Consider the following 24272-nt stretch of genomic DNA (forward strand, 5'->3'; position numbering starts at 1 on the left):
GTACAAATCTATTTGTAGCCAAGATTTCTTGAGCTATCGGTTGCGACCTAAACTTGATTCGCAGAAGCTTTCGAAATGGGTCGTACAAATGCACTTATAGGCAAGATTTCTTGAGCTATCGGTCACGACTCGAACTTAATTCGCAGACGCTTCCGACATTGGTCATACGAATCCCTTACAGCCAAGATTTCTTGAACTATCGGTCACGACCCAAACTTAATTCGCAGAAGCTTTCGAAATGTGTCGTGTGTGTCCACTTATATCCAAGATTTCTTGAGCTATGGGTCACGATCCAAGCGCTTAATTCACAAGGCTTTTCGATATGGGCCATACAAATCCACAAACAACCACGGATTCCTGAGCGAAGGTTCACGACCCGAAATTGATTCACGGGGGGCTTCCGAGATGGGTCATAGAAATCAACTTACAGCAGAGAATTCTCGAGGTATGGGTCTCGACCGAGACTTAATTCGCAGGGGCTTATAGTGTTGTGTGTGAATTTCTGGGTGCTATCGTATATATTTCAAGTTGTGAAGTATAATGAATGAATATTTTTGTACCATCGTCAGACTGTTGCTATCTGTGGTGAGACGTTTCTAACGGTAAGCTCGACTCGCACTCGCACCTTGGAGTAGGGAACCGCAGAAAACCAACTTCAACCGACTACCAGTATTGTTCAAACCCGTGCGAGTCAGTTACTATGACCACAAAGGATTCCACGACCCAACTTCGATTCACACGGGATTCCCAGTATAGATCGTATAAACCCACTAACAGATCAGGGATCATCAAGCTAAGGGTCATGACCCAAACTTGATTCGTACAGGATTTTGAGATGAGTCGTACAAATCCACTCACGGTCCTGTTATAAATGCAAATTTCGCAAACTTCGAAAAACAAACAGTCCCATGGGTCGCGAAGCTAATCTTGTTGATGATTTTTCGGGTCACGGCTTAAAAAGGTTAAGAGCCCCACAGTGAAATGATAAAATATCTGGAATATTCCATTAACCGACCCTCCCCCACCCCCTCTGTCTGGTTGCTAACACCAATTTTAGGATCGATATCAAATTTGTGAACTTTTGAGAAGCTCCGACAACAATGCGAAATTGGGGACTCTTCGAGCCACGAAAACTGTTCGTGTCTAGAATGATTAAAAAATACGCAGTGCCCATGCGACAACCCTGTGCGGTCGTGCGGGAATCTTGATAGCTTTTGTGCCATGCGACCCGTGGGGCTACACAGGGTACCAGTCTAGGAAGGTCGCGAAATTAAAAATGAAAGAGTGAAAAAAGCAAAAAAGCTTTGCCAACCGAAAAAAAAAACGTTGACATGGGTCGCCAAAAATATTTCCCACACGGGTAGGGATTTTTTCCTCTAAGGCAGCGTTCTTCAGAAGCTGGTCTTAGGACCTGTGATGGTCCGTCAATATTTCCTACCGGCCCGTGAAACAATTCATGTAGGTGCTACGTAATTTTAGATTTAATTTTGAATATTATACCGTCTCTATATAGGTTTTTATTTTTGACTTGGCCGTCCAGCAGGTCAGCGAATTCTTTCTCGCATTTTTTTTGTCGCCGATCTGCAAATTATTTCTCCCATTTATCTTTTTTTTTCGGTCCGCAAATTATTTCTCCCATTTGTCAATTTTTCGGTCCGCAAATTATTTCCCCCATTTGTCAATTTTTCGGTCCGCAAATTATTTCTCCCATTTGTCACTTTTTCGGTCCGCAGATTATTTCTCCCATTTGTCAATTTTTCGGTCCGCAAATTATTTCTCCCATTTGTCAATTTTTCGGTCCGCAAATTATTTCTCCCATTTGTCAATTTTTCGGTCCGCAAATTATTTCTCAAATTTATCAATTTTTCGGTCCGCAAATTATTTCTCCCATTTATGATTTTTTCGGTCCGCAAATTATTTCTCCCATTTATGATTTTTTCGGTCCGCAAATTATTTCTCCTGTTCATTGGTTTTTTTTCCTTTATGCGCAAATTGTTTCTTCTTTTTCGATTTTATTTCGAAATTTATCGATCCTTTTTCGGTCTGGAAATTATTTCTCATATTTATCCATTTTTTCCAGTCCAGAAACTATTTCTCCTGTTCATTTTTTCAGTCATCAATTTGTTAAAAAAATTTCGGTCCGCAAATTATTTCTTATACTTATTAATTTTTTTTTTCAATCCGCTTCGGTCCACAAATTATTTCCCCTATTTATTCATTTTTCGGGTAACTTCGGTCCACAAATTATTTTTCATATTTATCCATTTTTTCGGTCCGCGTCGGTCCACAAACTATTTCGTCATATTTGACAATTTTCTTTCAGTCCCCAACTTGTTCCTGTTATTTATGTTTTGCAAGTCGATTGGTTTTATGACCAGAAAAATAAATTTGAATATTTTTTGCAAGTTCGTATATCGAAAATTTCCCTCCTATTTACGGTATTTATTTTTTCTTCCAGTCCGCAAATTATTTCTCTCGTTCATTTATATGCAGGTCCGAAAATTGTTTATAACATTTATTTATGACTCTTTTACCAGCCCACAAATTATTTCTCCTGTCCGTTTATTCATTGGTGCTCCGAAAATTATTTTTCTCATTTATTTTTGCCGACCCGCAAATTAATTCTTATATTTATTCCAATTTTTTTCCTGGATCTCTAATTATTTATCTTATTTAGTTATTTTTCTCCTTTATCCGGTATTTTTGCCTGGCCCGCACATCACTTCTCCTATTTAGTTGTTTTCTTGTCAGGTCACCAAGTTATTGCTCTTATCAATTTTTTTGCATTTTCCACGTGACTTATCTGATGCATTCTCAAATTTTTTATGCACGGAATTGGAATTTACACAATCTGCTGTTGCATAGATTAGTGTTCTTCACCTTTTTCTACAGGGGCGAAACAGTGAAGTTATTTGAACCAGGGCCGTAACTAGGTTGGGGCAACGGGGACGCTGCCACGGGGTCCTGAATTTAATGGGGGGCCTCACAAAAAGTTTACGCTAATTTTGCTTAATTTTTCCCTTTTTAAGTGGTAAAAGTGATAAATTCATCGAACTTACCAAAATCATTGGTAAATATGCGTTATAACCGATTTATCACATTTTCCGCTACATATGCGACAGTTTCCTGTGCGGGTTCGTTAGAAATTCTTCAGATTTACTGAGCGCATGCGCGATTTAGTAGCAGTGACGCTTTGATTGAGATTCCCAGATTTATTTCTATTTTCGAGAAAAAAATATCAAAGAACAAGGGAACACACAATACGACGAGGAATATTCTCGAGGTAAGCTAATCAAGTGACCAAGGAATATTTTAGTGACGCGTCACCGATTCCTTGCCTTCAGCCACGCGCGTGTCTACGACAAAACAAAAGAGAAGGACGCGAGAGCCATCGTCTCAAAAACATCTTCATTGTCGAACCTGAATAACGAACAGCCACTGTATTCAAATAACTCACAAGATTGTCATTCGGCGGTGTTACGGTGTCACCTGTTTACGGTGTGCCCTTTGTGGTGTTCACTCAATCATTGAAATGCCATGGAAATTCTCGGGGAAAAACATTTTCGACATTTAATATGTCTACAGATTTGATTGTATTTAAAATATATGCAGTGAAAACCCTCGCGTCTGCCTGAAATCGGGTTCCACGCAGTGATGGTAACCTCGTCAAGCAAAATTTTCCTCGAAAATTTCCCTTTTGACTAAATTTTTCCCACACATTCCTAAATTTGTGCTGCCATCTATTGGTGGAAATGTAGTCAATAATTTTACACTAGAAAAGCATTGTTTTGCATTTATATATTTTTTAAACAAAAGTTATTCTGTTTGATGATCTCTCAAAATTTCTCACAAACGCCAAGAAATTTATAATTTTCCGGCCAAGAAAAATAATTTTCATTATTTTTATTTATTATAAAATTATTTTTTTCAAAACTCGTAAGTAGTTTATAAATAAAACATTTATAACCATGGCGAAAATCGCATTACTAGTCCAGGACAAAGCGCTTTGGTCCAGGATGGCTAAGAAATGATTCAGGGGTATGCACTGTTTGCCAATTTCAGGCGGAACCCACAGGCCACTATGTCATATTTAGGATCAATTCTGAATTTTTATCAATTTGTTCTGGAATTATTTCATTTATTAGAAATAATTATTTCTTTCATTTTTTTCACTCATTCTAGATAATTATTTCTATCATTTTCTTCATCATTTATTCTAGATATTTATTTCATTCATTTTTTCATTTATTCTAGATAATTTTTCATTTATTCTAGATAATTTTTTATTATTATCTAGAGAAAGGCTTCGTACATCTACTGTCATCGACTTGTAGATGTACGAAGCCTTTCTCGCATGCCGCGGAGACTTACGTCCAAGTAACCTCAGATGATGCCTGCCGCGGAGACTTACGTCCAAGTAACCTCAGATGATGCCTGCCACAGATGTGGGCGAAACGTCAGGAAGAAAATCTCCTAGACCATGGCCTAATAACCCGGAAACCGTTTGCAAGTCATTTAACGCCGGCCATGAAAGCCTCAGACAATATTTAGAGATCACTTAAGTGGCTCAATAGGGGACTTATCAATAGGGAGAATTTTAGTTCAGGTGCTCTATAACTATCGAAAGGTTTCTTCCATTTTTGCCGCACCGAATTAGATGGCATTAAGAATATTTCATATTATTATTAAGGGTGTTTGATGACGAAAGCGTCATCCAAACCCCCCCCCCCCTTTTCATCAAAAGTCAGCAAATCGGAAACCCTCGCCCCCATCGATGCTGACGTAATACTTGAATGACCCCTAGTAAAACTGGAACATTTTAGAAATCTCTTTTTGACGGACATTACAGTACAAAATCGCAAACGTATGCAGTATTACGAAAATATCATCACTCTGCTTCTACACAAAGGTGCCAAAATGAGTAAAACATCAGGGTAGGGATATATGAATGTCGTACGTCCCGTATATACGGGATTGAAGGACGTACGCATGTGTGAAGGGAGGATTTGTTTCTTTGCATCAAACTTCAAACCAAAGCTTTTAAATTGTTGCACACACAGAGAATGAATATTTTCTAATTTCAAGATCTCTTTCACGAAGATATAGCATTTGTGCAGATTTTTTTACTTTCCATTACAAATGTTAGCGCCCTCTATTGCTTCTTCAGAGAACAAAAATAAAATAAAGTACGGTACATAATTAAATATACGTACTGAAGACAGCTTAGACACTTTAAGTCTGGTTTTTTAATAAGTCTTAATCGGCAATATATTTGTCATAATTTTCACATTTTTAGCTAAAAGAAATATATTATGTACATATTGGTTAATGTACATTCACGGTTGTCGTGAGAATCGTAATACAGTCGAATCCCGTTATAACGAATTCCAAAGAAACCGGCGAAATCACTTCGTTGAAACGAAATTTCGTTATAAAGTAATTCTAGCTTTCTTGCATTGTTCCTATGTAAATTTATCTGGGGGAATTGGAAAAATGTTCGTTAAAACGAGATTTTCGCTATAACGGTATCCGTTAAAACGGGATTCGACCGTATTCGATTAAGCGGGGAACCTTAACATTGTCTTTATGGGAGAAATTTTTATTACAGACGTTAACATATTAAGCGGGCCGGTCTATATTTGAAAATTATTCTATTGCATTCGATCTTTTACTGCGCTAAGAAAAACCGGGACAAATAGGCGTCGCGAAAGCCTTTGTTTTCAGGACAGTGAATTTGATAGGCGAAAAATCAGGATATCTGCCACCCTAGGCTAGACCCATGGTCCCCACAAAGGGGGGGGAGTGCTGACAGGGCTCTAGCCCTGGGGCCAGGAACAGCTCTCGTCACTTTTTGCTTTTTCCCCGCTATAAATTAACTACAAAAGGGCCCGTGAAAGAGGGGGCCCCCACAAAAGATTCCAGCCTAGGAGCCCCCGCTCCAGGATAGGATAGGACCCCCATAGATACCCATCAATGGCACATTCTTAATGTGTAAAAAAATTGGTAGATGAAACGTTGCCACTATACACTAACAAATTAACTAGTATGAAGAAGAAACACGGCTATAACAGACATTAATGTTTTGCTATGTTCTTTCAGGAAACATCGCCGACAATCACTGGACTTGCATTTGTACTTAATTAAGCGGCCCAAATCAGATACAAACGAGATGCTTAAAAAAAAACAAAAGCTTATGGTTTGCGTTATTCGGGTATTTCCCGTATTCGCGGTAACCCCCGCGAATACGGAGGGAAGTACGACAGTACATAAATATTATGTGATTTTTTTATGTATTTATTTGAGCTAAAAATTCTTCTGTCACATAAATAGGGAGAAGCAAGAAAGATGAGATTTTGGCGGAAAGAAAAACGGCTGAGCAGGTCGAAGAAGAGGAACGCAAACTGCTATCCGAGGTAATCGAATGTTAAAAATGTACATTGTTGCGAAACATGATGTAGGTCTCGCAAGAAATGACTAACAACAATAACAGAGTGTACGGGCGTGTAAACAACATTAATAATAGAGTGCACGGGCGTGTAAACAACAACAATAACAGAGTGTACGGGCGTGTAAACAACAATAACAGAGTGTACGGGCGTGTAAACAACAACAACAACAGAGTGTACGGGCGTGTAAACAACAACAATAACAGAGCGTACGGGCGTGTAAACAACAACAATAAAAGAGAAGAGTGTACGGGCATGTAAACAACAACAATAACAGAGTGTACGGACGTGTAAACAACAACAATAACAGAGTGTACTCTGTTATTGTTGTCCTCTCTCGTTACAGGAAACCAAGCTTAATCCACAAATATCCTGGGCATGAGCTGTTGCATGCAATATAGTGGATAATATTTACTACAGTAAAACCCCTATTAACGGACACCCTTCAGTTGCGGTCACCCCTTCTTTTAACGGAAATAATCATTTCCCATTGTATAATAAAAGTATGTATTTCAAGACCCTCTTTTACGGACGAATTTTTTCATCCAACCGATGTCCGCAAAACTGAGGTTTTACTGTATTATCGTTGGAGATACGTAAATTTCGAAGGGAAAAAAAATTGAAATTTCGCAAAAACAAGTTTTAAATTTAGAAATTTCGCATTTATTTGCAAAAAAAAAAAAATTCAGATCAGAAATTTCGCATTTGTTCGCAGTAACGAATTCCAAATGAAAAATTTCACATTCGTTCACAAAGAAAAAGCAGTTCAAATCAAAAATTTCGCATTTCACGTAAAAAACCGGCAGTATTACTAGAAAGTGTACTTAGTTGAAATCTAACATTGTACAGTCGAATCCCGTTTTAACGAATTCCGTTATAGCGAAAATCTCGTTTTAACGAACACTTTTCTAATCCCCCCAGATATGTTTGCATAGGAATAATGCAAAAACCTGGCATTCCTTTATAACGAAATTTCGTTGTAATGAAGCGATTTCTCCGGTCTCTTGGAGTTCGTTATAACGAGATTCGACTGTGGTAATCTCTACTTTCTCCTAATTTAATCTCATTTTTTCAAATGCTTTTCATAAAACATTTTTTTCCAAAATTCTAAAAAAGTTGCATATACAGTCCAGTACACTTATAACATAACCCGGATATAACATAAACCATGGATATACCACACGGTTGTGTAATCCTCAAAATCTGGCTCATTCACGTCTATATATTTTTACCTCTGTTCCTTATTAAAAACGGTTAGTCATTTAATAAGTTACATATTTCCGCTATAACAACTCGAAAATGTTATTAAACCCCCTTATATCCGAAATTGTCAAAAGTAGAATAAGAAGAAAATTATAATAAATTGAAATAAAAATATAAATCTAATCATAATACAGTCGAATCCCGTTTTAACGAATTCCGTTATAGCGAAAATCTCGTTTTAACGAACACTTTTCTCATCTCCCAGATATGTTTACATAGGAATAATGTAAAAACCTGGCATTCCTTTATAACGAAATTTCGTTGTAACGAAGCGATTTCTCCGGTCTCTTGAAGTTCGTTACAACGGGATTCGACTGCAATAAATAGTCATCATGTAAATTATTTGGTAGGTCATTTTAGTTCTAAATTAAAGACAAAAAAATATTTTTGGAACAATTAGTTGGTTCAAAACAAATTATCTAAGCTGGTACTTTAAATTACCGTCACGGTATAAAAGGTTAATTTATTGGTTTCAGCCTCCTCAGTCGTCAAGGCCATAGGCGGAGATAGACATGGAAGTCTGGGGGGGGGCACGGTCATTATTACTGGGGGGCACGATGATGATGATGGCAATTCATATATACGCATATACATTAGATCTGTCGACTCCAGCTTTGACGCTGGGGGTGGGGGGGGGGGAGGGGCAATGCCCCCAACGCCCCCTCGTATCTCCGCCCATGCTCAAGGCAATTTTGAATTTTAAGGTTTTTATGCTTAATTGTAACTGCGAAACTGTTCAAAATTAGTTTCTGTTGGAAGATGAGTATGAAAGCGTTACAACTACTAAAATTTTAATAACGTCACTTTGAGGTCTCCGTAAGCATTTCATTTAACTGTATAGACTTTTTCCAAAGTGCTGCTTTGTGCATGGCCCCCACATCCTGATGCGGGGCCCCTAGGATGCGACCTTTGGCGGGCCCCCAGACCAGACTTTTCACGGGCTTCTTTATAGTGAATTTATAGCGTGAAAAACAAAGAAATGATGAGAATCGTCCCGGGCCAAAGAGCTGCAGCCCTGTCAGCCTCCCCCTTGGGGGGGCCATGGCTTTGTGTTCCCTGCGGTATATACTGAAGAGGTTGTATTCATTAATTTTATTTCCAGTTTAAAAATTGCATCTATAAATTTGCATACATTTTAATCGTATTATGCTACATATAATTCCAATTGAAAAACAAAAAATTCAAACTTACTTATACCTCGACCGGAGCAAACAAACGACTTGACAGCTCAATTCACAAACCATAGAAAAGAATAGAACCGATTACCAAGACGATCATAACCTCCCATAACGATGTCCAATGCCGAACGGATCACGTGACCACATGTCATAAACGCTAAATATCCCCGGGTAATTCAATTAATAACGTCGTATGAGATGAAAGGAAGAGCCTTGGATCGAGGAATGGAGATGTGTCGAACCCGTAACGTTGTCTGGACTCGGAGAATGATACCGAAGGATAGACACCAAACTGAAGGCGATCCAATGGCCATGCACACATCGATTATTTTTTTTTTCTGATGCGCGATACGTGCGCGGAATGGAAGCACGCGCGCACGCGTCAACACAGATATAAGTTATTATCAGCTGATAGGTGTTTCCCTTGAAGTATTCAATGGAAACAAGGGCAATGGTTACGAGGGAAGACGTAGCGAAATGTAATCAAGGAAACAAAACACGTTCCTACAACCTCATCTTTCTTTTTGCTTCCTATTCTTTCGATGATTATTCTTTTTTTTTGACTGCATGCGGTGGCAAAAAAGGTTGGAATCGATTATGCACGTGAAATTCAGAAATATCGGTATATGGCACACACGCCATATGTGTGTGCCATATACCGAATTTCGTGAGGTCAAGGGCTGTATTCACCGATATGGTTTAAGCCAGTGTTTCTTAACCTTTTTCAGCTCATGCCCCCCCCCCCCTATGGGTCACATTTTTCTCTCGTGGCTCCCCTGTCCTATCCATCCCCTCTACTCTCATCCAAGAGTGAGATACTTTCTATTTTTTTTATCATGAATGAAATTTTAATAAATAAGATCAATCTCTGGAATCCTGGCTAGGCACGGATTCAAATGGTGGATTATCATCTCTCCCAGGAGTCAAATTATATTGCAAAAAACGGTCTGCGTAAAATACGGGACGATCCAACGAACATGCACGATAAATCGACCCTCTCAACACATCAACCGTTGCTCTGGCGGCCCTCCATACTTAGCTGGAAGTAACAGCTTACATATGAAAATCATACCACTATATCCCATATATATAGTGCAGTCCCCCTCCCTCCATTATAAACATGAACACCCGGGTCATGCCCCACATAGACCCAAGGGTTAAGATGCTCTTGGTTGTATGGACGGATCTGATGAATTTTGAAAGTAGTACTATTTTTCAAATATGTTTCACTTTTAAAGCTTTTCTCTTCACAGCTCTCTATGACTCCCTTCACCACCTGTCGTGGAACACCTTTCTTTGTGATTTTCTCCCGTGGCCCCCCTAGAATATCCTAGGACCGCAAGGGGAGCCATATGGCCCCAGGTTGAGAACCACTGGTTTTAATCTATAGTCACAATTTTTTGATAAGAGATCGACACGGATTGGTTATATTCAGGGTTTTAACCAATCTATGTTGATCTCTTATCCAAAAATTGTAACTACAGGTTTAAACCATGTCGGTGAATACGGCCCTAAGAGGAATAAAAGTCATGGCTACATTATGTGGCTGTCATTAATGCATCTTTGTTATAGGAATTTTAAAATCTATGTGTGCAGAGAGCTCTCTCTGAATCTCGGTGTTTTCAGACTGCCTGGTTAAAAAAATCTCAACTCATTTTATTGCACCTCACTACTAGTTAAGTGTGAAGATACATGGAGTACAAATAGCCCTGGGCACTATTTTCTTGATCGCCTTGAAGACGTCTAATAACCTCTGTAATAATCAACCACCTCTTTTTTTCATTCGCCCCGTTGTAAATCTCTCTTTCGGCACCAGGCCACATTCGCGGCAAAAACAAATCTGAACTACAGTGAAAGCCCTCCTCCTTAACGGTCACCCCTCAGGTGCGGTTACCCCCTATTTTACGGCGAAATAAAAATATCCCGGCAAACTTAAATAATGTATTTCGAACCCCCTGTTTAACGGTCACCCTCAGATACGGTAACGGACACCATTTTCATCAGTCGTTCCATATACAGGGTGGGGGAAAAAAAAGTCCGTAGAAACTTTAGAAAGGAATAAAAAACCGGAAAAATAACCGAAATAAAAAACGGTTTGCAGGGTTAGCATCGCTAGGTCACGGGAATGTTTTTTAAAGCGGTATGTACATACATTGTGACCGTGAGGATCACCTGAACTCCTCGGTACAAATCGTGAATCGGAAGCATCCTAAGAATCATCTCTTCACCATACATAAGTATTCATTTTTATAATTCAGGTAACCGATCCGCTTTAGCTTCAATGTAGTGTATCTCCATATTTTCGATCATTTCAATCCTGCATTTGTTTACTAATGAATAAAAAATGTTTACTTTTACAAAAAACGTGCGTCCCTCCGGTGGAAATATTTTACTCCAACACAATATTCCATACTAGAAGCTTTGCGAAAATTTTCAGTCTATCTTTGCGTGCTTTGTAGTCCAGTGGTTAAGATATATGACTCTCATCCTGACGATCCCGGAATGGCCAACCATGCAACTCCTTTACAGATACGGGGAACAAACTACTTTGCAATGTTCCAAATCTTTTTGGTTTCCAACTTCAAGGCGCGAATGCGAGCCGATCTCCCCGTTAAAAAGTCTCGCCACAGAGAGCAACAGGCCTACAACGGAACAAATATTCAATCAATGTACTTCACTCACTATTCGAAGTATAGATGGCAGCACTGAAATATCATGCCCAACACTAGCTACACACTCAGACTGTTAGGTGCACTCACTTTGTTCCAGACTCTGCCACGAAGCCGGGCGGGCTGGAAGAGATCTCGGCAACGGGATAAGTCCGGTGGCAGAGCCCCTGGCGTTCATTCATTCAGTCTAGCTTCGAAAATTCTCTTCATCCTTCCATCGGGACATTTCTGAAACTCCGTAGCTTTCTGGTGAATAATTATGGCTTGAGTCAGTTTAGAACAACGGAAGTGTAATTAACACTTCCTGCGGCACAGTAGGAAGCAAAGTAAGAGAATGTGGGGGGGGGAGTGTTCCATTGAGAAATCAACTTCACAAAACATCTGGGCGCTCTGGTTCTAAAATAAGAGGCCTTCAACCGTTTAATACGCAAGCATTGAAGTTTAAAGAGGAGAAAAATTTTGAGAGAATATATATTGAGCAAATGAGTTACCCTGGTTGCTATCACATTGACAATAAAAAATTGATTGTCAATGTATATATATACTAGGGGGGCTCTGCCCCCCTGCCGCCTTTGGCGGCCAACCCCCCCCCCCCCCCACTTCTCTCCCGGACATATCTTGTTTATTTCGTCCCACTTCATCAGCGTGCTATGGAAAAGGGGAAAGGGACGTGTGAAAGCACCAGCCTACTGAAGAAGCGAATTTTAATGAAAATAATAATAAAGCAACAAAAAACAAATGAGATTCATCAAGTATCCCCAGAAAACTTCCCCATGGAGGTCCCCAGATTCAATTCGCTGAATTTCAGTGGGGCCCCACACTGGATATATCTTGGGCTACCGAAGTGTTGCAAATTTTACAATGTTAAACCACAAAAATCAATGAGATACATTCAGGGGCACCGAATTACAACCTGCCAACATTTCCATGAAGCCCTGACCTGCAAGCTTGTCGGACACCCCCCTGTGAGAATTTTTCATTTTTATCAATTTTACAACGAATAAAATCCAGGGCCCCACATCCAGTAGCGGGGACACAATACGCAGATTTTTAGTGGGGCCCAGACTGGCTATATCTCGGGTTTCGGCTGTGGCAAATTCTACAACAGAAAAGAATGAGATTCATCCAGGGCCCCCAAAATGAAACCTGTAAACATGGGGCCCCCGACTTGGAAGCTTGTCGGTCATCCCCCGGAGCGAGTGCCATGAAAAATTTTCATTTGTATTCGTTTTACCAACGAATAAAATCCAGGGCCCCCAAAATGAAACCTGTAAACATAGGGCCCCCGACTTGGAAGCTTGTCGGTCATCCCACGGAGCGAGTACCATGAAAAATTTTCATTTGTATTCGTTTTACCAACGAATAAAATCCAGGACCCCCCAACCAATTACCCGGGACACCAATTCGCATACTTTTGGTGGGGCCCCAGACTGGATATATCTTTTGCTTCCGCTATCGAAATTTTTCAACGTTAAAGCAGCAAGAAAACAATGAGATCCATCAAGGGCCCCTGGAAATGAAAACTTTTTACTTATACGTGAAATCTTCCCCGGGTACCCCGACCCTGTGTTGGGAGCACTGCTGTTGTGTGTGTATATTATACATATATATACCTCTCGGCATGGACCTCCCCCCCCCACAAAGGAAGGGCTGACAGGGGCCACAACGATTCTTATCACTTTTTGATTTTTCACAATATAAATTAATCACAGAGGGGCCCCTGAAAAGCTGGTTTGGGGGCTCGAAATCTAAATTCCAGCCCAAGGGCTCTGCTGTAGGATGTAGGAGCCTCTTGGTACATGCACATAACATGGTCCCGATGGGTCAAATGGGTCCCGATATGTGAATATCGACCCAATATCGATATATGATATATGATGTCATATCGATATATGAATATGAATGTACGATATATGAATGTGAATATCGATATATGAATCGAACCGACTTCCGTAACAGATTTCCGTCACTCAAAAATTTCACCCACTTCCGTCACTCGGTTGCTTAGCAACAGGCCCTTTTCGAGCTTGTTTGTGATTTTATATTATAGAATAGATAGATATGACACTTCAAGGAACACACTGTATTTATATGATTTACTTAGATTTGAATAGTATAAAAATGTCATTTATTGTTTGTCAACTTCCTTTTCTGTCATTGGTGAAGAATGCAAAACAATATGTTTCCTCCACACATTGTATTTCCCTCCAAAATCTTAGGGTCCAAAATCGTTCTTTCTTCGCTTGTCCTGAAATAGGACATCACAGTACCTTCTGCTTGTAACCGTTAAAGTTTCACGAACAATTCACAAGTAAAAATCGAATGCTTAGGAGTTGCTCAACGTATACACAATGCTCAAAGTATAAAATACTTTTATTTGAAAAATACAATATAGTAAGCTCATGTTGCTTGAGAGCATCACCGCTAAATAAAGGGTTGAGGCGGCAAGATATTTCGCAATGTCACTCACTTAGATCGTTAAAGAAAGCCTAAAGTTGATAGAATTAAGTTTTTTCCAATGAGAATACAATTTCCAACTCTTATTTAGATATGAACTATCCAATGAAACTAGAAGTTTACTTAAACTTTAGTCTTCTGAATCAAACAAGAGTCTTTCGGTCGTTTTTGGGAAAAAAATGGCAGAACCTTGTAAAACCTCCTTTATTACAAATATTGCCCGTCAGCATGATCATGAATATTTTCCTATTTTCGTTGCAGTTGCGTAATGCAGTGGCCGGTGTAATCGAAAAGGACAGGCACGGTGAAAACTTCTTACGTCGCTGTCTGAAAGGTAAGAAAGCTGTGTTTCCAATCTCTTATGCAGATAACTACATCATTATTCAACCGGTTATTATAACTGGTTTCCTAGCATCCAGACGAAATTTCGCTGAAATGATATTCAAATGCTGACCATGCCCAAAAACTATTAATCATCATGTTGTGGTTGGATTTTTCTGAATAATCAATTCATTTTCGTTTTGAGAACATGATCGATACATAATCATCTTGACGGCAACAGGTAATCAAAAAATTATTTCATTTTTATGCATATTGAGCAGCCATCGTTGATGAATTCCCTCCACATCTGTTTTATGATGCTCGTCTTTTAATTCGCATTGCTCATCATGTTAGCCGAATAGTACCCAAAATTTTTTCTATTCAATTTCGTGTTGAATCAATGTGGATATGGGTAATAGTAATCTCTGGACAGACCAAAAAGTTGTGGTCAAATAGAATTATCACTTCTATACGGTTAAGAAAATTTCGTAAATAGTCATCATCATTGATTATGTTTTATCATTTATGTCCTTTTTAACCTGTAAGTAATCAGTAGCGCATTCTTTTGTAAGCCCCATCCCCCCTCTCGAAATACCGCCAAGTTGACAACAATTTTGGCAACAGCTCTGATTCGGCGATGTGATGATGCCAAACCGGAAATGTAAAGGTGTCACTCAATTCATGGAGATTATTCTAGAAAGGTGATTTCCCATCAGTATACTTGGCACCGCTTTTCCGGAACTATACAGTGTTGAAATTGTATCAGGAAGGCAACATATTATTTGTCGATTGTATTTTATCTTTAGGTCACGTTCCGTCAAGATCTCTGCTTGTGAATAAATGTTCTGTGAATAAATCTGCGACGTCTTGCGTTTCGTTTTATCCTTCGCTTATTTCCAGGACTCTCGGGAGAAATTATCCGGAACAATATGTTCCGGATAATTTCTCCCGATCTTACATCCAATAGCACGGCCCCCATGTGAGATCTCCCGCGGCCCATGCCAGATTCTTCAGAGGTCCCTGTATAGTGAATTTTCAGTGTGACAAACAAAAAAAAGGACTGGAGACCTGTCAGCCTCACCCTTGCGGGGACCATGGGGATATTATCGGTGGGAATAATAGCTGAAATTCGATTTGACCTTCTCTAATGTCCAGAAATGACCAAAGCAAAGCATGAGTTCACCTGGTACTTAAGTGGGGATGACGAGGAATATCAAGGTATTGTTTATCGAGGAATATTTCATTCAGGAATTCCAAAGAATGTTTTTTTTTTGGAATTTTGAGGAATTCGTCGCTAAGGAATGCGAAGGAATTTTTCTCTGATGCATATTTTTAAATGCTTTACTGAGAAATTCCACGTAATACGTTTTGATGAAAAAATTTAACCACTTTTCTTTACTGAGAAATATTAAAAAATGTCTTTGATGTGTTAATTCTGTAAGGAATGTTTTGTTGGTGAATTTTTCAAGGATTCATCTTGAAGAATTTTAAGGAATTTTTCACTGAGGAATTCAAAGAAATTGCCACTGAGGAAGTTTAAAGAATTTTTCAATGAGGAATGCAACTGAATGTTTTTCTGAAAGCAATTGAAGGAATTTTTTTTATGAGTAATTTCAATCAATGTTTTCTGTGCTAAGAAATGTCTTCCTTTTCTCCCTTTGACGCCGCTGGAATCGTAGATCGTCCCCTTTAGAGATGGTACATGGGCGATGCACGCAGTTTGGAAGAAAAGAAAACTGGATTAGGGTGGAGTGAGAAGGAGTGTGTGTTCTCAAGCTTCAAGTCTCTGGCAACCAGTAAAAGATAGATGTGAGTGAAGCGAGGTGAATCTAGTCACATGTCAAATCAGTCTTGATCAACCTAGAAGTTTCGAAATTCTCACGCAGATTTTTTTTCCCTTCTTTTCGGAGTAGTATAGGAATATGCGTGCGGAAGATGGAGTGTTTCTCTTCCTCAGTTTATTGTTCCCAGAGTTCGCGGGGAAATACTGTCACTTGCACAAAATCTGAAAATAATATTCTTCTTGGGGAGAAAATGTGTGGCATTTTAGAGCGGGTTTAGTGATTTCCACTGCGGCCATTATAGTGCGGATCAGTGAAATATTAAAAACCGCTTAAAGGGTTAAAGCTATGACCACCTGTGAATGAACATTAACATGTAAACTTTCCTTCTTCATTTTCAGGAAAAAATATGGATGTTAAGGAAGCAGAGCAATTGGTTCGAGCGGTGAGTATCGGTCGCAACACATTTCTTTTAAATACGTTTGAGTATGAAGTATTTTTCTTATCGAATTATGGACTCTATTTCGTCTCACGCATGCGTATATTACAGACGGTGAACTACCAAAAGATATTGCGCAGTGATGAGGCAGAGAAGGAGCTGAAATTAATACAGGTAAAGATAATGAGACAGGTAAATATCATTTTCAGTGGGGGAATATTTCTCTAACGCGATAACATTCTCCGTGCTGGTGATGGTGATGGATGGTGGTGATGGTGATGGATGGTGGTGATGGTGATGGATGGTGGTGGTGGTGATGGTGGTGGTGGAACGAGGCCGTAGCCAGGATGAGATCTGAGTGGACTGCTGCTCCTCCTCCGAACCCGAGATGTGACAAAGTAACTGCTATGGATGGAATTGAGATGATTAAACTCACCATTCTAACAGTTAGTCCTTCAAAACGCTACCTCGGTTCACTTTAGATTTTTATTTTGGGGGGTATGCAAGGTAAGATGCTCCTCTACCCCCAAAGACACCCGTCTGGTCCGCAGGTTCGATACCGATGATTGGCAAAGAAAAGCTCGGACCTGATGCGATTACCGATAGATGAAGCCCTGACTGAAAGTTCCCTTCGAACATGCTCAAAAACTAAACGGAGCAGCATAGCTTTCTCTAGAGCAGTGGTTCTCAACCTTTTTTGACTCGCGGAGCCCTTTCAAGTATATAATTTCTATGGCTGAGCCCTGTTTGACTCGAGGAGCCCTTTATTGTAGATAATTTTTATGACAGAATCTTGTAGGCCTCTCTTATTTACTTATCTATCAAATTTACTGATTCATTTTATTTTCCTCGAGTCGCCGCGGAGCCTCTGGGAGTTACACACGGAGCCATTGGGGCTCCGGGGAGCACCAGTTGAGAACCACTGCTCTAGAGAGAAAAGCTTCCGACCTAACTCGATCAGTAGTAAACTGTCGTGTGGTGATATGACCGGAGTTGGTGCGGGGTGAAAAGAAAGAAAGGGAACTCTCCCCACCCCCCCCTTGGGAAAAATTTCTGGCTACAGCCTTGCAATGAAACAATAATTATAGCAATGACCAGTGACTAATACATTTCGATCGGTACGGGCATGTACATTCAACACTTCAAAATTACATTAAAATCGTGATCGGAGTAAGTAAAGTGGTTTAGATCATTCATGCTCAACCCATGGCCTGTGAGCCAAATACGGTCCTCTGAGTCTTCTGATGTGGCCCGTGGTAGCTTCAAACCTAATTTTTCAAAAAATGTACTAAGCTTCACTTTACCATATCACTCAAATAACCCGCGGTGCTGCTCCACATCATTCAAATGGCCCGCGGTGCAGTTACAAATCACTTTAATGACCCGCGGTGCAGTTACAAATCACTTAAATGAACCACGGTGCAGCTCCACGTCACTCAAATGGCCCGCGGTGCAGTTACAAATCACTCAAATGACCCGCGGTGCAGCTACACATCACTTAAGTCAATAAATCACCTACTTAATAAATCGCCCCGAGTGGCACATGAGGTTGGGAAGGGTGACGGGTCCTCATCCCGGATCCATGCCTACCTTGGGCTAGGGTTCAGCGAGCTCCCTTCATGTGGAGTTCTATGCATAGACGTCTCAACACCATGGGTACGCGAACTGTTCTGGGGCCCCCCATACTTAGCTGTTAGTATCCCCTTGCATATCTGCGCACTTATACTTCAAAATCGTATCACCAGACTTCATCATGTCGTGACTCCCCTTCAATTTGATTTCAACCCATGGCCCCACTAGAATATCCCAGGACCGCAAAGCATATGGCCTTAGGTTGAGAAACACTGGTCTATAGTATTCTCCTCTGCATGTTGTCACTTTTTTCGTCTCCTGAGCACACACAGCTTTTTCCAAGTAGTTATAAGTGCGTAAAACTGTTGTATGTTTATGTAATAGTTTAACACTTAAGTTAACATGATTTTTATTTCGAGCTGATAATTTTTTTTTCCATTGTTACTGACACGTATAGAAAGCGTGAAAAATCACTGGAAAAAAATCTATCTCGAATTGTACTGCTTATGGAGGTCCTTAACCCTTTAAGCGGCACAGCAGAAATCGCTGAACCCTTTGAAAATGACATTTTTTTGTTTTTTGTTTTGTCTGCTTTTCAGCAGGTGCAAACTAAGGAGTATGGGAAGAAATTTTTCCATTGAGAAATCAACCTTACGAAATATCTGGGCTTGTCAATGCTAAAATAAGAGGAATTTAAGAAGGCGAGATATCTCGTCGATGTCGCTTAAAGGGTTACTGAGTCACACGTAAAATGAAATAATACAGTCGAACTTGGTCAATTCGAAGTCCGGAATTAGGAAAAAATATGAATTATCCAGAATTTTTCGAATTATCCAATTAATCTATCCTGGATTCATAAAATGACAACAAATTGCTAATCATCAACATTGACATAGAGAATAACAACTATCAATCATTAAAATTTTATCATCGGTTAGCGAAACTGTTTTTTCCCCATTATTTAATAATTTATAATTACATTAATTTATCTCGGCTGCTATCTTATCCCCATTGTTCTGGAACCAGCATCACTGAAGACGTTTTTGGCCGTGTTCAAAGCCTGATTTACGAAAATAAACAGTTTTTTTCAAATTTTGTTCATCATACTCATGTTATCAAGGAAATATAATATCTTCACTAACATAATACACTATCTGAAATTTCCAATACTTCCCATACTCTTAAGGTATCCGACTACCTTTCTCGTCACATAACATTTTTTGATAGAAAGTGACTCGAAATGGTGAAAACTGTGATAAATTTTGGTCTACCTATGACATTTTCTATGAAAAAGTCGTTTTTATGTCAAATTTTAGGCAAAATTCATGTAATATTCGAAACATGATTGCAAAAGATTTCGTTAATGAAATGTTTTGTAATTTGCACAGTGCATTTAGCTAGTAATGTTGCAGGTTATGAACCAAAATTTAAAGGATTGCATGATATGATCATAAGTTACACTAAAATATGTTTAAGTACGTGTGAATTTTTTGAAATTTCATCGTACATTTTGTCTATAAAACACTGTAATTCAAAATATATATGTGATAGACCTTAGATTTTGGTTCATAACCTCAACAATATATAGCAAAATATCACATTAAAATTTCGTAAGGATACAATGAATCAATTTTTGCATATCCTGTCACAAACTAAAGTAAAATGTCAAAAATAGCATTCTTCTTAAAACACGTTTAAAGTCTTTATTCGCGTATTACTTGAATGTAAAAACGCAACACTAAAGTGAACGTAACTTTTATTCTAAGCATCATATAAACAAAACAAGGCCTGTTCTGGAATCATAACAAACAGTGCTTTTATAAAAACTAAAAAAATGAAAATCCATATTTTCTTCCAAAATTACGTTTTCAACGAAGTCGGATACCTTAAAATGACGGCCAAAAATATTCAGATTTTGAATGTTACACCTTGATCCTATAGGTTGAAAGGTATAATCGGGGTATTAATTAAGCAGCGCACAGTCTCGATGCACTCACAGCTTACAAACATACTTTGCAAATGTACAGGGCGCATTCCACGGAATTTTACTGGTGATCCAAGGAAACTGATATTTTCTGGTTATTATGCTGCGGTGAGCTCGGAAAGAAAAGTCATCCTGTCTCCGCCGGGAACTCTCGAGCCCAATATCCCTGTTTGCGTACCTGGCGAGCATGCTACCATCTACACCACGGGAGACATGGCCCTGCCTTCCTTATTTCACGTACAGTGGCGTGAGGCGCTGAAGTAGTGACAGTAGTAGCCTCTCTTAAGTTCAGGAAATGGGGCCCCACGGACGGTTTAGAGAGAGATAGACGGCTTTTTTCTCAGCCCAAGATATCAAGGGAACAGAAACAAGATGACTTTTCTTCCCGAGCTCACCTCAGCTATAATATCCAGAAAATACCTGTTTCTTTGCTTCACCAGTAAAATCCCTTACAGAGAGAGACACTTCAGCGGTCTCTCAATGTTTCACGGAACCTTCAAGTGCTCAAGAAATGTGTCCGGGATGCTTAAGTGCTGTGAAACTGCGCTACGCATCACTCAAGTAATCCGTAATTATGCCACGAATCACTTAAGTAATCTGGGAATGTTCCGCGGGTAACTTGAGTGATATGTAGAACCGCACCGGGCGCCGCTTACGTCCTCTAAAACTGTGCCACGGATCGTTTAAGTGTTTTGGAACTGTGCCGCGGGTTACTTAAGCGATCTGAAAACGTGCCACGGGCCACTTAAATGCTCTGAAATTGTTCCACGGGTCATTTAAGCAATCTGTAAATGTGCCGGTTAGTTAAGTTTTATGAAATTGGGATTGGGGGGCCAAGTCACATCAGATAACTTTCAGGGCCACATTTGGTCCGCGGGTCAAGGGTTTTGCCATATAAATGGCTTAAAGGGTGGGTCGCAATGAATTTCTTGAAGAGAAATTTTGTGTTCTTACCCTTTAAATAGCACTGAAATTACCAGAAACCGATTATAGTTACATATAAACGAAGGAGAGAAGCGCTGTCCGTTAGTTTATGCTGTTCCGTTTCAACTTTCTTTCAAGTTTTGTATTCGAATATCTCAGCGAGATATTTTTCCCTTATAAACGTGGGGGGGGGGGCAAATTTCGCGGTTCGCGAAATTTTAATCCTACAAGGGCACCCTGTATAGTGATGGGCTCGCATCGCGAGGATCCGGGTTCAAACCCAACAGTCGGCGCAGTGGTGGTCGGCTAAAGTTGGTTTTCTGCGGTTCCCAACTTCGAATGCGAGCCGATCTTCCCGTTAAAAAAGGTCTCGCCGCAGAGAGCAACGGACCTACACAACGTTACAATTATTCATTCATTACACTTCACTCACTATGAGTTGAGAGAGAAAAACTCATAGTTTAAGAAGAATTGATTGCCGCAGATGGCAGCACTACACATAACAAGCATTACACAGAAAGAAACTTTACGGAAGGTTCACACTATGCATACACACACATTCCAACATGTACCAATTCGTTTGGGGTCATTCAAGTATTACGTCAGCATCGAGAGGGGGGGGGGAGGGGTTTCGGATTTGCTGACTTTTGATGACAGGGGGGGGGGTGAAGGTTTGCAACGTCACCAACCCCCCTTTTTGAAGATATGAAATATTCTAAGCTGCTGACGAAATTTTGCTGACAGGGGGGGGGGGGTGTCAAAAATGGCTGAAAATCTGCTTACGTAATACTTGAATGGCCCCTTAGAAGCTCCGCAGAGGAATATGGACGAGACGAGGTACATGTCTGGTTTAGTGGTAGTAGTAGTAGTAGTAAGCACCCTGTATACAGTCGAATCTCGTTTTAACGAATACCGTTATAGCGAAAATCTCGTTTTAACGAACACTTTTTTAATCCACATTAAATAAGTTTACATGGGAACAATGCTAGGTAACTGGAACTCCTTTAAAACGAAGTAATTCCTCCGGTCTCTTGGCGTTCGTTATAACGAGATTCGACTGTATTACATGTTACGTACACATCCAGTCAAAAGTCGAAGCATTTTATTGCTTTATATATTTGTTATCAAGACGTTTCGGAAATTTACTCCGGGAAAAAGTCACTAAACAGGAGTATAGAAAGAACGAATCGGGGGGGGGGGGGACTTCCGTTCATGGGGATTAAACGATAAATCTTCGCGATGATGATGAGAAATGAGGTGAAAAACAAGCAGAGCTGGAATAAATTTCTTCCACTTGCGTTGGGACCCCAGATATCTTGTCCCTGATCGTTAAGTGGGTTGAAGTAATAGTTGAAGAATAGTTTGATTTTATGCCCGTGCACGACTTCAATATATTGCTTCATGAGTGCTTTACGTTTACTTACAGATCAGCAAAGATCTATTGGGCACAGGTTTCATCGGGTTCGACAAGGAAGGAGCACCGGTTCGAATAGTGAACATGGGTTCCATCGACTTGAAAGGTAAGCAAATCATACGCCACAGTCTACTTGAAATAGAAAATAAAAGTGAATCAAATTCTGTTAAACTATCTGTTGTTATAGAACAGTGGTTCTTAACGAGAGGTCCCCGAAGGGATTTCGAGGGTTTCGTGAGCTTCGATGAGAAAACAATACAGTCAAACCTCGTTAGTGCGTCACTCGGTTAACACGTCACTCCGCTTACCGGGTCACTTTTAGGAAGTCCCAATTGTCCTCAGGCAGGAAATGGCACAGCTATGGCTTACTCCGCTTAACGAGTCACTCCGCTTACTAAGTCATATTTTTGCTCTCACAAGAATGACTTATTAACGAGGTTTGACTGTATATACATATTGTTTCTGTATTATTATTATTATGTGCTGAATATTATTCTGTGTTTAGGGGTCTGTGGCCTCCTTATTTTCAAGGGGGTCCTTGGTCCTCGTCTTTACTGGCACAAAGAGTCCGTGAAGCGCAAAAGGTCCTGCTACCCCCCCCCCTCCCCGTCCCGAAATGTTGTAAAATTACTGATGTAAAGTGAAAACTCGATATAACGGTACTCTGCTGACGAAGAAAAATATCGCTGTAGAGAGGTTATCGTTATATCTGGAGGTAGTATTACCATCAGTCACCACCAAATTCATGCTATTGCTGGCGTCTCCTCTAAATTCACGTTGTTATTACCATCATAATATGGATTTATAAGTGTTTATTCGGCAACCAAACATTATAATTGATTTGTTGATTAACAAAACTCGGTTAGTTGCTCCCCCCCCCCCCACTGTAAAGTGTTTACCGCTCAACACTTTTGTTGTCGGCACGCCGCTCACACACCGATCTCCACCGGGCAGACATTTGTGACAAAAACAATACTGTCCATGTATGTATTGATTTCTTTCCCCCAGGGTTATAAATGTGATAAATCCGGTTATTATCTATAATCGCCGAGAATTTTGGTAAGTTTGATAAATTTTCCTAAATTTATCACATTTTAACCAGTGATTATGCATAGTACTCAAACGTCGTTGACAAATTTAATAAGCACTATAGAAGCTATCACTTTTACCGACGATTATGCATAATACCCTGCGTTGCGTCGTTTTTTCACGATCAACGACGTAATACAGTCAAACCTCGTGTTAGTGCGTCACCCGGTTAACACGTCACTCCGCTTACCGGGTCACTTTTAGGAAGTCCCAATTGTCCTCAGGCAGGAATTGGCGCAACTATGGCTTACTCCGTTTAACGAGTCACTCCGCTTACTAAGTCATATTTTTGCTCTCCCAAGAGTGACTCATTAACGAGGTTTGACTGTACTGCGTTCAAACGCCTGTGGAATAAATTCAAACTTTCTCTGTTTTCTTTCCTCTCTCCTCATCACCGCGAGGCTTTGCTGTAACCCTACGAGAAGTTGTCTTTTTTTTTAATCTTCCTCTCATATCTATACAGTTACTAGTGATTCCCTCCCCCAAAGATGATGTATTCTTCTATTATATACATATAAGAGGGAAAAAGAACGGGTAGCGTGAGGGTGGGAGAAATCTATATTTCGTATATACCTATATATACTCACTCTTATCTCTATCCTTTCTCTTATCTAAACTGTTTTCCTTTCATATGTTTTTTTTTCTTTCTTTTTCTTTTGATTTTTTTTTTTACCTTCTTTCCTTTTTCACAACGTGCGGTAGTGTTAGCACAAGGTTACCATATTTATCGCCCAT

The 24272-nt window shown here is 39.8% G+C and overlaps 2 protein-coding genes across 5 annotated transcripts in view; one reads left to right on the forward strand and one right to left on the reverse strand.

The window, feature by feature from the left end:
- The window catches only part of LOC149063661 (SEC14-like protein 2), a 108600-nt gene that overhangs the window by 65808 nt on the left and 18520 nt on the right, over nt 1-24272 (reverse strand). The window contains exon 1 of one of the 3 annotated variants that reach the window (XM_089255933.1): nt 8901-9205. The exons of the other annotated variants lie outside the window; for them this stretch is intronic. The gene's annotated coding sequence lies outside the window, so the exon portion shown is untranslated. Of the gene's footprint in view, nt 1-8900; nt 9206-24272 lie in introns of those variants that run through there. 3 annotated transcript variants of the gene reach the window in all.
- The window catches only part of LOC149063662 (retinal-binding protein-like), an 82768-nt gene that overhangs the window by 689 nt on the left and 57807 nt on the right, over nt 1-24272 (forward strand). Inside the window, exons 2-6 of one of the 2 annotated variants that reach the window (XM_089255929.1) lie at nt 6331-6413; nt 14275-14347; nt 16517-16560; nt 16666-16746; nt 22461-22554. In XM_089255929.1, coding sequence (XP_089112055.1) covers nt 6331-6413; nt 14275-14347; nt 16517-16560; nt 16666-16746; nt 22461-22554 — 375 coding nt within the window. The remainder of the gene's footprint in view (nt 1-6330; nt 6414-14274; nt 14348-16516; nt 16561-16665; nt 16747-22460; nt 22555-24272) is intronic. The other variant, XM_089255930.1, reaches the window with a different exon arrangement.

This window comes from Pholcus phalangioides, unplaced genomic scaffold, assembly GCF_987345545.1.
Source record: "Pholcus phalangioides strain wild (caught in Gottingen) unplaced genomic scaffold, Ppha-v1.0 ptg000172l_1, whole genome shotgun sequence".
NCBI lineage: Eukaryota > Metazoa > Arthropoda > Arachnida > Araneae > Pholcidae > Pholcus > Pholcus phalangioides.